Genomic DNA, 15,531 nt, shown 5'->3' on the forward strand with positions numbered 1-15,531 from the left:
TCAAATTCTGAATTTCTGATTAATCGCGAATAATAACAGCAAATACTGTGATTAAGTCGATTAAATGTTTTTATCGTTTGACAGCCATAGTAGCAACATAATAATACACATCCAGGTAGGAGCCGTTTCCTACGTCCATGTGTTGTCCCAGGGGTGGTATCGCTCCACAGCAGTGTACAGGGCTGTGCTGGAGTCAGGAGTCACCAGAGAGTCCAAGTACCAGCCTCCCACAGCATAGATACAGCCATCACATGACACCGCACTGAAATGCCTCCTGTGCTGTCGGGAAGACAACAGATACAGACACTTAATATACGTTTTATATAACAATGATTAACAATGATTGATTTTCATAAGGTGGATGTCTTTCCTGTACCTTGATGAGAGGTGCAGTGGAGACCCAGGTGTTGGTGAAGGGGTTGTACCTAAAGGAGGCCATTTTGAACTCCCAGCCCCTTTTGGCCCGCTGCCTGTAGCCACCGATGAGGTAGAGGTAGTTGAGTAGAACCACCGTGGTGAAGCACCACTTATCAGCCATGAAGGGGAGCTCTGTTATTGGACGCCAGTCACCAGGGACCTCTGATCCATCCAGGGTGAAGAGGTGGCGGGCGGCTTCTGTTTCTAGGTCATTCCAGGAGGTCAGGTTCTCCTTCCTCACGCAGCAGAGCCGGAGATCACCCTGCCACCTCAGACGGGCCAGTTCAGCCCTGTCTTCAGCCGGCAAACACCTGGCCATGCATTCACAATATGAAGAATAATCCGTTTTCAATTGAAAGGAGAGTTCACTCCTTGCAACTGAAGATTATTTGCTTGGTGTGGAAATTGAAACCCATGAAGTAGGCCGATTAAATGAGGTCAGGTATTGGGGAATGTCATGCTGTACCTGGTGAGGTGAGGCAGCTCCAGCAGGTGTCTGCTGAGGTAGGAGAACACAGTCGTCTCCAGCTCAGTACAGCAGATGTCCCGGGCCAGAGCCAGGTAGGACAGGCAGGAGTCTGGGGTTAGAACACCAGACAGGGCCAACAGGCACTGTGACACAAAGGCCTCAGCCAGCAGGTAGCTGCCCACCTCCAGAGTCAGACAGAGAAAGAGAGTTATCATACATATGAGATTTAAAACAATAAATTGCTGGTGCTCTGTGTGACGTGCCAGCTTGGGACAGATTCATTTCCATATGAGTGGAAAATAAGTATGATATATGGGGAATAAGACGTCCACCCACTTGGATGTGTTCTCCCAACTCCTCCTGGGGAACGCTGAAGTCATTCCGGAAGCAGAATTCTAGGAGGGAATGGAAGACTGAGGAGGGAATGTGGTCCAGGACAATCAGGCTCTCTGTGGTCTCTCTCATACTGGACTGGGACAGGGCTCTGAAGTACTCACTACAGTCAGTCAGACGACCAAGGTTCACCTTATACACCCAGATGAAAGAACAAAAAAACATAAATGGAAGGTTTATCTTTGTCATTATGTCAAGTTATGGAACAATTCTGCAGTATGTCTGATGAGACAATCTCCATAATGGAGAAGTGAGGTGTACCATTTCTAAAGGCAATGCAGGGATGATGTAATGACATACAGCAGCTGTTAACTTACGTGGAAGGCATGTGTGCTGGTCTGGACTGTAACCATTGTTCCACTTCCATCTCCATGGTGATAGGTACGATACATCTCATTGGTTAGCCACTCCTTTGACACCCTGTCATACAGTCCTTCACCTGAGTTGCTTGGTGATGTCACCCAGGTGTGTGGCACTGAGAACGGCATTCTCCACACCCTCTGTAAAGCATACTTCAACCACCCGCTGATCCACAGCACCACAACTTTCACATACGGTCTGAGAAGACTTATCATACTGAGGAGAAAAGATGATTTACTAATATTTAAGGGAGTTACCTCATCTATCTCACAAATCAATCTTATTTTCTGTCTCTCAAAACTGTGTTGGGACTAGCCAAAATATATCTGTGCCATTTTTTAAAGATTTATGTAATACATTTGACCAATTATTTGTCATTGGAAGAAAAACAGGCCTATGCTAGGCACTAACTGTGAGAAACCCAGATTTAAACTTAGATCCTAGAAACATTGAACAACCTCCTGCTATAGAGAACTCAAGGAGAAGGGCTTGCATTACACAAAAACAATACTGAGCCTGAAGGAAACACACTGAACACTGAACAGACACTCGAGGGTCCTAACACACATTTATCTCCCTGATCCATCGCAGCTCAGAGTCACATGTCTGATAAGATAACAGTCCAGCAGCAGAAGCAGCTATAATACTAGCTGAATGCCACACACCAGTGGCCACACAAAAGAAGAAAGAAATGCAATAGGCCAACAGCAACTATGTTGCTTGGACCCCTAACAATGACATCCCAAATGTGCATAAATCCAAAATCCAGCTTTGATCCCCGTGTGCGAGTAGACAAGGTCAGTTATAAAGCCTCTCCTACATAGACAGTCCAAGCAGGGCTTACATGGAACTGGGTGCAGAAAAACAGCTCTACAGGACTGATCTATTTTAGGCATCATGGGGGACTTGTGCCTAATTCCAAATCAACCCCTAGCCCCTACCCCTAGGTACTCCCCATTCCCCTTACTTCTATGCACTGAAAGGAAAAAATATAGATGTTAGTGATATAGTGAAACTCCCACCTAGTTAAGAGGCGCATCTATTTCCATATTGACTATCTACCCAATCCTTACAGATTAGCATTAAGTATGCTAGTGTGAAATACGACTCCCCTAAATCTGCTAAGAATTGTACCATTAGGGGGAGCTCTGGTTCCTGAACATGTATTGTTTTACTACAGTACACGTACAAGGTAAAAAGAACTGTTGCCATATCAATAAATGAATATCCATAATCAATCAGGTATCAAGCATGTTTATTAGCTGTTAAATTATCATATTTACACCACAGTTGCAGTGCAAGGAGGATTTTGGACAGGATTGAGATGTAATGAAAGAAAAATACAAAAAAATTTAGCTAGATGATGGCGCACTGGCTTCTAAAGTAGGCAGTTTCATATTCTCTAAAATCTAACATTGGCCTACATCCACAACATACATTCTAATTCTGATATTATAGGGTCAATTCATAGGGAAACCTTTATTATAACTGACATACCAAAACTGAGGGTACTGCACTTAGCAAACAAATATACTAAATCATTTATAACATTAGAAATTATACTGAACAACATTTTGACGTGTTCAAATGATTGCCATTCCAAGGAAAAAAATTACTTTTCTTTCAACCTGATCCCATTTCCATCATCTTTGGACCTGAATTAAAAAATCATGCAGATGATATTACACTTGGTTTAAATAATATTTTAGTGATACGCAAACAGTAGCCAAATACACATTTAAATCAGACACAAAATCTGTTGTTCAAAGTCATGGACAGTTTTGTTTAGCTATTGTGGTTCTTGGTCTGAAATGGAAAAGGACAAACATCGAAACCTTGGGCATAGTCAAATCGTGACAGACAGTTCTATACCATTTTACAAGTAATGGAACAGCTTTAGAATGCAAGGTAAACCTAGTCAGATTTCAATGACTTCATAAAAGCCAGACGGCGTTCAGCAACAACAACAAAAAGGATGACGATATTTAGCACATTCTGATACTGAAAGCTGTACAGTATATAACTGAGATTATTATTTTCAAAAGCTGCTCTCTGAGATATGTTGTGCAATTAGCTTTCATTGTCTATAACCAAAAACATGTTACTTTTTGAATCCCTTTGTAACGGTTGTCGTCGGGAATAGAGGACCAAAACGCAGCAGGAATGTGGATGCTCATCTTGTAATTTATTTTAAATAAAGAGAACACCAAAATAACAAAACAAAGAACTCACAAACAACAAAACAGTCTTGCCACGCTCACACAGACAAAACAAGAAACAATCTCCCACAACACCAAACCAAACAATTACCCATATATAGGACTCTCAATCAGAGGCAACGAGAAAGCACCTGCCTCCAATTGAGAGTCCAACCCCTATCAACCTAAACATAGAAATACAACAAACCAGAAAGAACATAGAAGTACAAAACATAGAACATAGACCAAAACCCGGAAATAATAAATCAAACACCCTACTACATAAATCACCACCCCGAACCACATAAACAAAATACCCTCTGCCACGTCCTGACCAAACTACAATAACAAATAACCCTTATACTGGTCAGGACGTGACACCCTTAGTTTCACTCCTTTATACATTTGCTCATTTGTCATTCAAACATAAAATGTGTAAAATCATCCTGATTGTTGTGAAGAAGTAGAATGACTCAAGAGACTCTTAAAACAGACTGGCTATATAGTTTGACTAGAGAGAATGCTGAAACAGGTAGGCCAAACATTGAGTTTAGGCCCCATTCAATCAGAACCCATCATAGAGAAAGGTCAAAAACAACATCCTGTTTAAGAACATATTTGACTTACCATGCAATTGAGCGTCTGCTTTTTTCCACAGCGTTAAGACTTTCACTGATAGATGAAGATGATCATAAATGTTAACATACAATCTTGCCCGGCAACAAAGTTGTTGTGTTCCTCCGGCCACTTAGTTACTATTTGTAAATGAATAGGACCATCAGTCTGTGTTCCATACTGTACTACAAAGCAACGGATAACTACAGTATGAATGGAGTTCTGAGCTGCAGCTTGATTTTCTGTCATTCTGTATTATGTCCATGCCAGCACCCAACACCATGCACAGAACACACATATAACAAACAAGAACACACATTTAACAAACAAGTCAAGAACAAAACAGACAACACAAAATGTGCATATTTTGACCCTGAAGTAAAATGTGTACTGAAGTACAAAATGTATCATTTAAATTACGAGGTGGGGTAAACAAAATAAGGTAAATTGAATGACTGTAAAAGAAAGCACATGAATAGAGAACAATCTGACTACAGGTTTTGAAAATAAATGTATGGAACCAGTAGATAACTAATGTAAACAAACAACATACATTTTTGCTGTGCTTTTTCACTGAATTTCATATTTCATAGCAGGGGTTGATGAGTGCATTTTGTTGGATTGCAGATAAGTCCCTGCTTCACCGTTACTTGTCACAGGCAGTGCAAAGTATTGGATGCTACTAAGTAAAGATACTATATGGATGGTATAGTGGTATATTATAAATATAAAAGTTCAAAGGATGGATTATCTTGTAAAAATCCACCTCAGACTCCTTAGTGGGTATTTTTCCCCTTTTTTGGCTTGGTTTCACCACTTAATAAATCTGCCTAGCTAACCATGTTTCTGCTATGTTATCATTTCACCCAACTCCCTTTATACATACTTTGAATAATAAATTAACCAAACTAAAAAGTAGCTTTTTCTGCCGAAGTAAGCATCAAATCGAGACTGGGCATAGTCCTGAAATGACAATGTAAATATTGATGTGTTTTGGAAGCACATGCCACTGTTTATCCAGGTCATAGAACAACTCACTTAGCAACAGAAAGAGAAGTGGAGAGACCATAAAACACCTATACCTGCAATGTCATGCGAATTACATTAATTGATGTTACAATACGCTGAAGCACTACTTTCAAAAGTAAGCACCACATTGGTGGTAGTAAAGGTGAGTTTTCCACCTTATTATGTAAAGCGCTTTGAGCACCTAGGTTGAAAAGCACAGTATAAATCTAATCAATTATCATTATAATTATTATGACAATCATATAATGAAAAGTAGTGTAGATTACTTTTGAATTTAGAAGATCAATCTTCGATTTAGGAGTGAACTATCCCTTTTGGGCTAATTTGTGGTAGATATTTTTGTCTTACCGATTTGCTTCGACGAACATCTCCAGCTCTTTACGAGCTTGATCCTCGTGCATAGTGCTCTCCGAATAACCTCCCATCTCCATCAGGTAGTTAAGAATGAAATGCAGCTGAAGAGAAAAACACACTCGCTCAGAGATGAGGGACACCAAATAGATTTAATCTATACATGGATTTCCCTGGCTTGTATCAATAACCTGAAAATAATGCGTTTGCAATTGTGTCATTGTATTAGACGTTTGACTTCACGAGTTCTGGAAATGTGCATACATAGTTTGTTTCCACTAGATGGTGATGTGGTCAGAAAAACAGTTCCATACAACTGGACAGACTGGACAGACATAATGTACATAACACAATTAGGAAATAAAAGATATACACTGACAGTGAACCCACAGAGTTTCTAAACCCATAGGCGCAACATTGCGAGACTTCCGGGAACGTTTGTAAAACAGACCAAGCAGACCCGGCTGGGGTTTGAGAAGTCATTGGGCTCGTTTGTGTGGTAAGGCTAAAGAAACTGACTGAAGACAGAAGTCGAGGAGTGAAGTAGGGGGAGATACATCTGCAACAGCCGAAAGTCGGACACTAAAGGGGTTTTCCAACAGCAAGGCTCAGATCAACATGGGAGTGTTGCCATTTAGGGCTAGGGTCTTTTCTCCCTCAATTTCTGCCTGACTGACATGCCCAAAGTAAACTGCCTGTTGCTCAGGCCCTGAAGCCAGGATATGCATATAATTGGTACCATTGGAAAGAAAACAGTTTGTAGTTGTAGAAATGTTAAAATAATGTAGGAGACTATAACATAATACATATAGTAGGAGAAAACTCAAAGAAAAACCAACCAGAATAAAACAAATTTGAGAGCCCATGCTCTTACAATGGAAAGTATAGGGAAATAATTAAATCTAGCTCCCAGTATGCAATTCCTATGGCGTCCACAGGGTGTCAGCACTCTACGTTCAAGGTTTCAGGCTTGTTTCTTCCAAAACGAGTAAGAAATTTGAGTTTTAGTATTGGGACACACTATTGGAAATTCGTGTTTGGGTGCACGAGGAAGACAAGGTGCACCTGCTAATATCGGTTTCCTATTGAACATACTTCTTTTTATGAAATATTATAGTTTGATTACATTTTAGGGTATTTGAGGAGTCAATAGAAACGTATTTTGACTTGTTTTAAAAAAGTTTAGCGGTAGATTTTTGGATTCCTTTCTCTGCATGTTGAACGAGTGGATTACAGAAATCGATGGCGCCAACTAAACTTACTTTTTGGGACATAAATAAGGATTTTATCTAACAAAACGACACTACATATTATAGCTGGGACCCTTTGGATGACAAATCAGAGGAATATTTTCAAAAAGTAAGTGAATATTTAATCGCTATTTGTGAATTTATGAAACCTGTCCTCAAACAATCGCATGGCATGCTTTCACTGTAATGGCTACTGTAAAGTGGACAGTGCAGTTAGATTAACAAGAATCTAAGCTTTCAACCGATGTAAGACACTTGTATGTACCTACATGTTTAATGTCCATAATTTTTATGTTTATTTATTTGAATTACGCGCCCTCCAGTTTCACTGGAAGTTGTCCCACTAGCGGGACTCCTAGCCCTAAGAAGATTTACGAAAGTTTTTCTTTATAATGTCGAAATAAACATGTCTCCAACCCACATATCACACACTCACATACTGGAATCATGTGTGTGTACTTTGTAAATCAATTGAGAAAGTGTGAGAGAGAGACTCATATCACATTCATTTGTATAATCCACCGTATACATGAATCGCGGCAAAGTTTTTTTCCTTTTTTCAGTCAGTCTTTGGTCACATTCGCGTGGGTCAAACATAAACACCCTAGGGATTGGTTGATAATAAAGCCTCCCTAAATGCAGACGATGGCTGCAGGGTGAAGTTGGTGAAGAGCAACTGCAGAAACTTGCAGTGGACTGCAGTCAAAACTTAATGACCCTTAATCACATGATTTATGTAAAGTTTACGCAGTCTACATGTAGGCGCAAGTCTGACAATTTTGATCCCCATAATGCAACACTCTGTTACCAGGTTGACTCCCTCAGGCAGTAGTATCCGACTGTCGACAAAAGTTGCCAAGTGAAGTTGGGAGGTGCATCTGCGTCAGCTGAAAGTCAGACACTGTACTGAGAAACATCCATTGTGAGTAGAGAACCTGAGCCAATATATCAGACCAGAAAAGACCAATATCGGTCCATCGGCCCTTCTCGATCGGATTTGCAGATAGTTCCTCCACAAAGCAAAACTGCTGCTATGCCAGCCGCCACAAGCTCATTCTCCAACTGAAAGGTGCAGTATTGAGAAAAGGTTGAATTGACACAGTGACCAAAATGTAACTCCTGTTGTAAATAGTTTAGTTGGTGAAGTTCCTATTATTGGTGAACTGATGGTTCGTCAGAGGGCATAGCAGGATTTCTTATAAGCGTCCGGGTTAGAGTCCAGCTCCTTGAAAGCGGCAGCTCTACCCTTTAGCTCAGTGTGGTTGTTGCCTTTAATCCATAGCTTCTGGTTGGGGTATGTACGTACAGTCACTGTGGGGACGACATCATAGATGCACTTGTTGATGAAGCCAGTGACTGATGTGTTACAAGCAACACTGATGCATGCATGACAGCACCAGCTGTTTCTGATGACTGTGGGATCACGCTCAGCTTAGCCGATGTGAATAAGACCTTTAAACAGGTCAACATTCACAAGGCCGCAGGGCCAGACGAATTAATGTCTTCACTGACATTTTCAATCTGTGCCTGGCCGAGTCTCTAATACCTACATGGTTCAAGCAGACCACCATAGTCCCTGGGCCATGAACACCAAGGTAACCTGCCTAAATGACAACCGATCTGTAGCACTCACGTCTGTAGCCATGAAGTGCTTTGAAAGGCTGGTCATGGCTCACATCAACTGCATCATCCCAGAAACCCTAGACCCACTCCAATTTGCATACCACCCCAACAGATCCACAGTTGACGCACTCTCTATTGTACTTCACACTGACCTTATCCACCTGGACAAAAGGAACACCAATATGAGAATGTTGTTCATTGACTACAACTCAGCGTTCAACACCATCAGAGCTCATAATTAACCTGTTTGAGGGGGCAGTCTTTTCACGGCCGGATAAAAAACGTACCCGATATAATCTGGTTATTATTTCCGCCCAGAAACTACAATATGCATATAATTAGTAGATTTGGATAGAAAACACCCTAAAGTTTCTAAAACTGTTTGAATGGTGTCTGTGAGTATAACAGAACTCATATGGCAGGCCAAAACCTGAGAAGATTCTATATGGGAAGTGCCCTGTCTGACCATTTCTTGGCCTTCTGTAGCCTCTTTATCGAAAATACAAGATCTCTGCTGTAACGTGACATTTTCTAAGGCTTTCATTGGCTCTAGGAAGGCGCCAGAACGTGGAATGATAACTCTGCAGTCTCTGGGCGAAAAACAGTAGGGGTTTTGGTGAGTGGTACTTCTGAGAACAATGGCACTGGTGCGCGCGTGCATGTGATGACTCCATTTTCTTCTTTCAGTGTTTGAACGAATACAACGTCTCCCGGTTGGAATATTATCGCTATTTTACAAGAAAAACAATTGTTCACTCATTCAGGAACAATTGCAATCAATATATATATATTCACGCTCAGTGTGTCGTCGAGATCTCTGTTGAAAAGTTCTGTTCTGTTGGAGAGTTTTGTCCTCGCGTTCACTCTCTCTCTCTCGGTTAGAATGGATCTTTCAAAGCAACATTCATTAATGTTGTTATAGAATGGATGTTTCGTCGGTCTACACGTTCAATGATACCTAATTCCTAGCTGCAGACTAGTAATTATTAATATCAAAGACTTGTTCTTATTCTGTATCGATAGTCTAATAGTTTAACCACGTGGTATGGTTAAAGTTCAGTAGAGGGATGCATGGTCAAACCTATTAGCCAACTCGTAATGGAGTGGAGGCCTGGTCTGGAAAAAGAAACCCTGGCTGGGGGTTTATATACTGAACGTTGAAAAGGCTGTCACGACGCCAGGTCCTGTCTGTGTCTCTGGGGGCATGCCGATGACTTAGTTAATTATTAGCATTTTTTTTTTTTTTTTACTTATCTATTTTTTACTGAACACTTATTATTTCTTAACTGCATTGTTGGTTAAGGGCTTGTAAGTAAGCATTTCACTGTAAGGTCTACACATGTTGTATTCGGCACATGTGACAAATAAAATGTTATTTGATTTGAGACTATGTTAACTTCTGTACTGACAATGTGGTGCCAAGCAAAACAGTGAAATGCTATGCAAATAATAAACCATGGGTCACAAAAAAAATCAATGAGGCACTGAACAGGAAAAATAAGGCTTTTGAAACTGGAAATAGGAATGAGTTGAAAGTAGTACAGATGGAAATTAAAGAGCTGATCAGGAAAGGCAAACACGAATATGAACTAAAGCTAGAACGCAAGCTGCAAGCGAATAACATGAAGGATGTCTGGGATGGTATGAAGAAGATAACCGACTACAGAGTGATGCGACAGAGCCTTTTTTCTCCCCAATTTCGTGGTATCCAATTGGTAGTTACAGTCTTGTCCCATCGCTGCAACTTCCATATGGACTTGGGAGAGTAGAAGGTCAAGAGCCATGCGTCCTCTGAAACACATCCCAGCCTGGACTCAAACCAGGATCTCTAGTGGCACAGCTAGCCCTGCGAGGCAGTGCCTTAGATCATTGCGCCACTCAGGAGGCCATAACCAGTTTTTTTTTACCAGATTCAATAAGTACGATTTCTCAACAGAGCAACCGCAGATAGGGGAGGTGCTGCACTCTGATCTGGGAAGCACTGAGCCCATGAGAATCTCGGAGAAACAAGCGGTGAAGCAGCTGAAGAGGATCAATCCCAGTAAGTCAGCAGGGCCTGATGTGGTTAATGCCAGAGTACTCAAGGTATGTGCTAATCAACTTTCATACTGCAGTATACAGTATATTTCAACCCTAATACTATGAGACATTCCTACTAAATGGAAAACATCCTATATAGTGCCCATCTGAAATAAAGCAGGATGTACAGCACTGAAAGACTTTAGACCAGTGGCTTTGATATTGCAAGTAATGAAAACCTTTGAGTGGGTTTTAATACACTTATTTAAGAGTTGAGGTGGCAGCCTATCTGTATCCTTTGCAATTTACCTACCACCCAAAAACTGGTGTTGAAGATGCTCTGCTCGATCTCTTCTACAGAGTATATGAGCACCTGAAGAAACCCGGCTGTGTGGTGAGAACAATTTTCTTTTGACTTCTCCAGTGCTTTCAATACCACACAACCCCAACTGCTGGCCCAATAGACCACAGTTCGTAAGACTGAACCAGGCACTATCAGATCGGATATGTACAAACATGGGGGCACCACAGGGGACGGTACTGTCACCTTTTCTGTTTACCCTTTACACAAATTACTTCACACACTAATGAACTGAGCTACTTAGAGAGATTCTCTGATGACTGCTATAGTAAGCTGTGTCAGGAGAGGAGACAATGCTCATCACAGGGATATAACGGAGTCCTTTGTGGAATGGTGTGAGGCCAATTAATTGGACCTGAATGTACTGAAGTATCAAGGAGCTAGTGGTACATTTTAGGAAAAAGAAAGATGCTTTAAATCCCATTTCTATTAAGAAATTGGCACTGTTGACTCTTATAAGTACTTGGGTGTAATAATGGACAATAAACTGAACTGGAAGGAGAATTCTCAGTGTCTACAAAAAATCCCAATCCACACTGTACTTTTTAAGGAAGCTTAGATCTTTTAATGTATGTGACAAAATTCTTCGTATGTTCTATAGCAGTGTCGTGGCGAGTGAAATGACCTATGCCATTGTGTGCTGGAAAGGGAATTTAGCTAAGGAAGACTCTAACAAGCTTGACAATATCATTAACAAAGCCAGTGCTACAATTGGCAGCAGCCTGGAATCAATGCACGACATGTTCATAAAAAAGGCTGCAAGTAAAAACACATATGGTCATGTACAATGACACACACCCACTTCACAGCACTCTAATTGCAACACAGGAGCAGCTTTAGTAGCAGGTTAATCCTGCCCAGATGTTCCACAGAGAGGTTTAGACAGTCATTTTTACCCACAGCCATGAGGCTTTTTAATGGGTGTAATTGATTAACTGTTTTATGGGGTCTTTCTATTGGAAAATGTTGTTTCCTGTTTTCCCCAGAGTAGGATAAAAAACAACACTTGAATCAGACTATTATTTTAGGGATACTATGGTTGGTGCATGTGCCTTTGTCTTAATGTGTTTTGGTCATTGTTGTGTGTTCTGTCATTGTAAGTCATTAATGAAGCGTGCTGAGATAAAACAGATATTACATTATGTTACATGTTTTCTCAAATGTTAAGATTATACAATGTAACTTTGCAAACAGGTTGATAACTTTTAGCTACACAATTCCCTTCCATTCATGACCCCCTTTCTTATGTGCTAAAGGGTCATTGCTGAGGAAGGCCTGCAGGATGAGGAGGACCATGAGGTCATGGACTTCTTGGAGGAAGATACTTTTGATGAGGAGCTACTTGATGAAAAAGAGGATGAAGATTTTGAGACACACACATTTACGTTTACATTTACGTCATTTAGCAGACGCTCTTATCCAGAGCGACTTACAAATTGGTGCATTCACCTTATGATATCCAGTGGAACAACCACTTTACAATAGTACATCTATATTTTTTTTTGGGGGGGGGGTTAGAAGGATTACTTTATCCTATCCCAGGTATTCCTTAAAGAGGTGGGGTTTCAGGTGTCTACGGAAGGTGGTGATTGACTCCGCTGTCCTGGCGTCGTGAGGGAGCTTGTCCCACCATTGGGGTGCCAGAGCAGCGAACAGTTTTGACTGGGCTGAGCGGGAACTGTGCTTCCGCAGAGGTAGGAGGGCCAGCAGGCCAGAGGTGGATGAACGCAGTACCCTTGTTTGGGTGTAGGGCCTGATCAGAGCCTGAAGGTACGGAGGTGCCGTTCCCCTCACAGCTCCGTAGGCAAGCACCATGGTCTTGTAGCAGATGCGAGCTTCAACTGGAAGCCAGTGGAGTGTGCGGAGGAGCGGGGTATTGACAGGTGATATTGACTGGTAGAGAAGTAGCTGAACTGGTTCCCCCCTAACCCTCCTAAGTCGATGCTGGTGAAGGTGGCTGCTGTACATACCAAGTTGGTGGTGCAGGTCATAGAAATGGTCTAGCCTGGTCCCAGATCTGTTCATGCTGTCTTGCTAACTCCTAATGTATGATAGTTCTCATGCCATGTTACCATAGCAGTTGGCTATACAGCACAAACAGATCGAAGACTAAGCTAACATTTGCCTGATTTTCAGAACAGAAAGAGTGAAACTTCAATTTACTTGGTGACTGCTCTAGAAATGATTGGCTTTGTTACAGGAAAGATAGAAAGGAGAATATGATGTGGTTTGGTTGTGTGGCAACTTTTTATATAACCTTTATTTTGACAGGGAAGACAAATTGAGACCTATGTATCTTTTCCAAATGCGCCCTGTATAATACAATTTAAAATACACAGTAAACAAAAAAAAAAAACCATATATACATACAGTGCATTCTTCAGACCCCTTGATTTAAAAAAGTATTTTGTTACATTACAGGCTTATTCTAAAATGTATTCAATAGTTTTTTTCCCCTCATAAATCTACACATAATACCACATAATGACAAAGCAAAAACAGGTTTTTAGAATTTTTTGCAAATGTATAAACAATGTACATAAGTATTCAGACCCTTTAGTCAGTACTTTGTTGAAGCACCTTTAGCAGTAGTTACAGCCTTGTGTCGTCTTGGGTATGATGCTACAAGCTTAGCACACCTGTTCATGGGGAGTTTCTCAGATTCTTCTCTGCAGATCCTCTCAAGCTCTGTCAGGTTGGATGGGGAGCATCACTGCAAAGCTATTTTCAGGTCTCTCCAGAGATGTTCGATCGGGTTATAGTCCGGGCTCTGGCTGCGTCACTCAAGGACATTCAGAGACTTGTCCTGAAGCCACTCCTGCGTCGTCTTGGCTGTGTGCTTAGGGTCGTTCTCCTGTTGGGAGGTGAATCTTTGTCCCAGTATGAGGTCCTGAGCGCTATGGAGCAGGTTTTCATGAAGGATCTTTCTGTACTTTGCTCCGTTCATCTTTCCCTCGATCCTGATTAGTCTCCCAGTCCCTGCCGCTGAAAAACATCCCCACCGGATGATACTGCCACCACGCTTCACCATAGGGTTGGTGCCAGGTTTCCTCCATAGGTGACGATTGGAATTCAGGAGTTAAATCTTAGTTTCATCAGACCAGATAATCTTGTTTCTCATGGTATGATAGTCATTTAGGTGGCAAACTCCAAGTGGGCTGTCATGTGCCTTTTAATGAGGAGGAGTGGCTTCCATCTTGCCACTCTAAAATAAAGGCCTGATTGGTGGAGTGCTGCAGAGATGGTTGTTCATCTGGAAGGTTCTCCCATCTCCACAGAAGAACTCTGGAACTCTGTCAGAGTGACCATCAGGTTCTTGGTCATCTCCCTGACCAAGGCCCTTCTCCCCCAATTGCTCAGTTTGGCTTGGCAGCCAGGTCTAGGAAGCAAATTTTGTCCATTTAAGAATGATGGAGGCCACTGTGTTCTTGGGGATCTTCAATGCTGCAGAAATGCTTTGTTACCTTCCCCAGATCTGTGCCTCGACACAATCTTGTCTCTGAACTCTACGGACAATTCCTTCAACCTCATGGCTTGGTTTTTGCTCTGACATGCACTGTCAACTGTGGGACCTTTATATAGACAGATGTGGGCCTTTCCAAATCATGTCCAATCAATTGAATTTACCATAGGTGGACTCCAAGTTGTAGAAACAGCTCAAGGATGATACATGGAAACAGGATGCTCCTGAACTCAATTTCGAGTCTCATAAGCAAAGGGTCTGAATACTTATGTATATAAGGTATTTCTGTTTTTTATAAATTTGCACAAATGTCTAAAAACCTATTTTCACTTTGTCATTATGGGGTATTGTGTGTAGATTGATAAGGAAAATGTTTTATTTAATCCATTTTAGAATAAGGCTGTAACGTAACATGTGGAAAAAGTCAAGAGGCCTGAATACTTTCCAAATGCACTGTATGCACACATTCAAATACAGGCTGTATGACAACCGAGTCCCCTAGGGCGATTGGCCCAGCGCCGTCCAGGTTTGGCTGATGTAGGTCGACATTGTAAATAATAATTTGTTCTTTACTGACTTGCCTAGTTACACAAAGGTTAAATTAAAAAATTATTTAAAAAATAATTCTGAGAACAAATAAAACATCCCAAATCACCCAGAAAAACAGTTACTTTCCTCCACAAATAAATCAATAAATCAATCATTTAAGTTGCTTGAACAGCACCAGAACATCAAGATTAAATGTATTTTAAAAATTTTGTTCCAGCAATACGGTGCATTAAAACTAAAAGCCCATTTACCTAGCTCGGTGGTGTAATGTAAAGGCAGGGAGTCAGGAAGCAGGTGCAGAAGGTTAGTTTACTAATAAGAAACATGAAGATAAACAAAATAGGAGTAACATACTGAACATAAACAAAACCAATACTGCCTGAAGAGGGAGGCTAATGAGGGCTACATAAAGGGAGAGTATTCAGGGTGATGAA

General features: G+C 41.2%; 1 protein-coding gene and 1 long non-coding RNA gene across 4 annotated transcripts; one reads left to right on the top strand and one right to left on the bottom strand.

Annotated features, from left to right (window-relative positions):
- Positions 1-152: 152 nt before the first annotated feature.
- On the bottom strand, positions 153-6,165 carry LOC115152080 (uncharacterized). The gene is made up of 6 exons (XM_029696586.1): positions 5,830-6,165; positions 1,597-1,855; positions 1,223-1,411; positions 884-1,068; positions 377-728; positions 153-274 (listed from the first exon to the last, which is right to left on the bottom strand). The coding sequence occupies exons 1-6, from the start codon at positions 5,910-5,912 to the stop codon at positions 248-250; spliced, it is 1,095 nt and encodes a 364-aa protein (XP_029552446.1). The 5' UTR covers positions 5,913-6,165; the 3' UTR covers positions 153-247.
- Positions 5,399-12,543, top strand: LOC115152081 (uncharacterized). 3 transcript variants are annotated; one of them, XR_003867419.1, is made up of 4 exons: positions 5,399-5,623; positions 10,642-10,790; positions 11,085-11,261; positions 12,342-12,543. It is a non-coding gene; the product is annotated as an uncharacterized LOC115152081 (long non-coding RNA). The 3 variants fall into 3 exon arrangements; XR_003867418.1 differs by having other exon boundaries at positions 11,085-11,118; XR_003867420.1 differs by having other exon boundaries at positions 5,399-5,596; positions 11,085-11,118.
- Positions 12,544-15,531: the final 2,988 nt, after the last annotated feature.

The sequence above is a fragment of the Salmo trutta genome, chromosome 17, assembly GCF_901001165.1.
Source record: "Salmo trutta chromosome 17, fSalTru1.1, whole genome shotgun sequence".
In the NCBI taxonomy this organism is placed as follows: Eukaryota; Metazoa; Chordata; class Actinopteri; order Salmoniformes; family Salmonidae; genus Salmo; species Salmo trutta.

Bases quoted from the DNA above. Each gene is read 5' to 3' on its own strand.
- LOC115152080 (XM_029696586.1), bottom strand. From the start codon at position 5,912: ATGGAGATGGGAGGTTATTCGGAGAGCACTATGCACGAGGATCAAGCT. The intron at 1,069-1,222 runs GTGGGTGGACGT...CTGACTCTGGAG, and splicing joins AGTTGGGAGAACACATCCAA to GTGGGCAGCTACCTGCTGGC. The intron at 275-376 runs GTACAGGAAAGA...CCGACAGCACAG, and splicing joins CCACTGCACCTCTCATCAAG to GAGGCATTTCAGTGCGGTGT.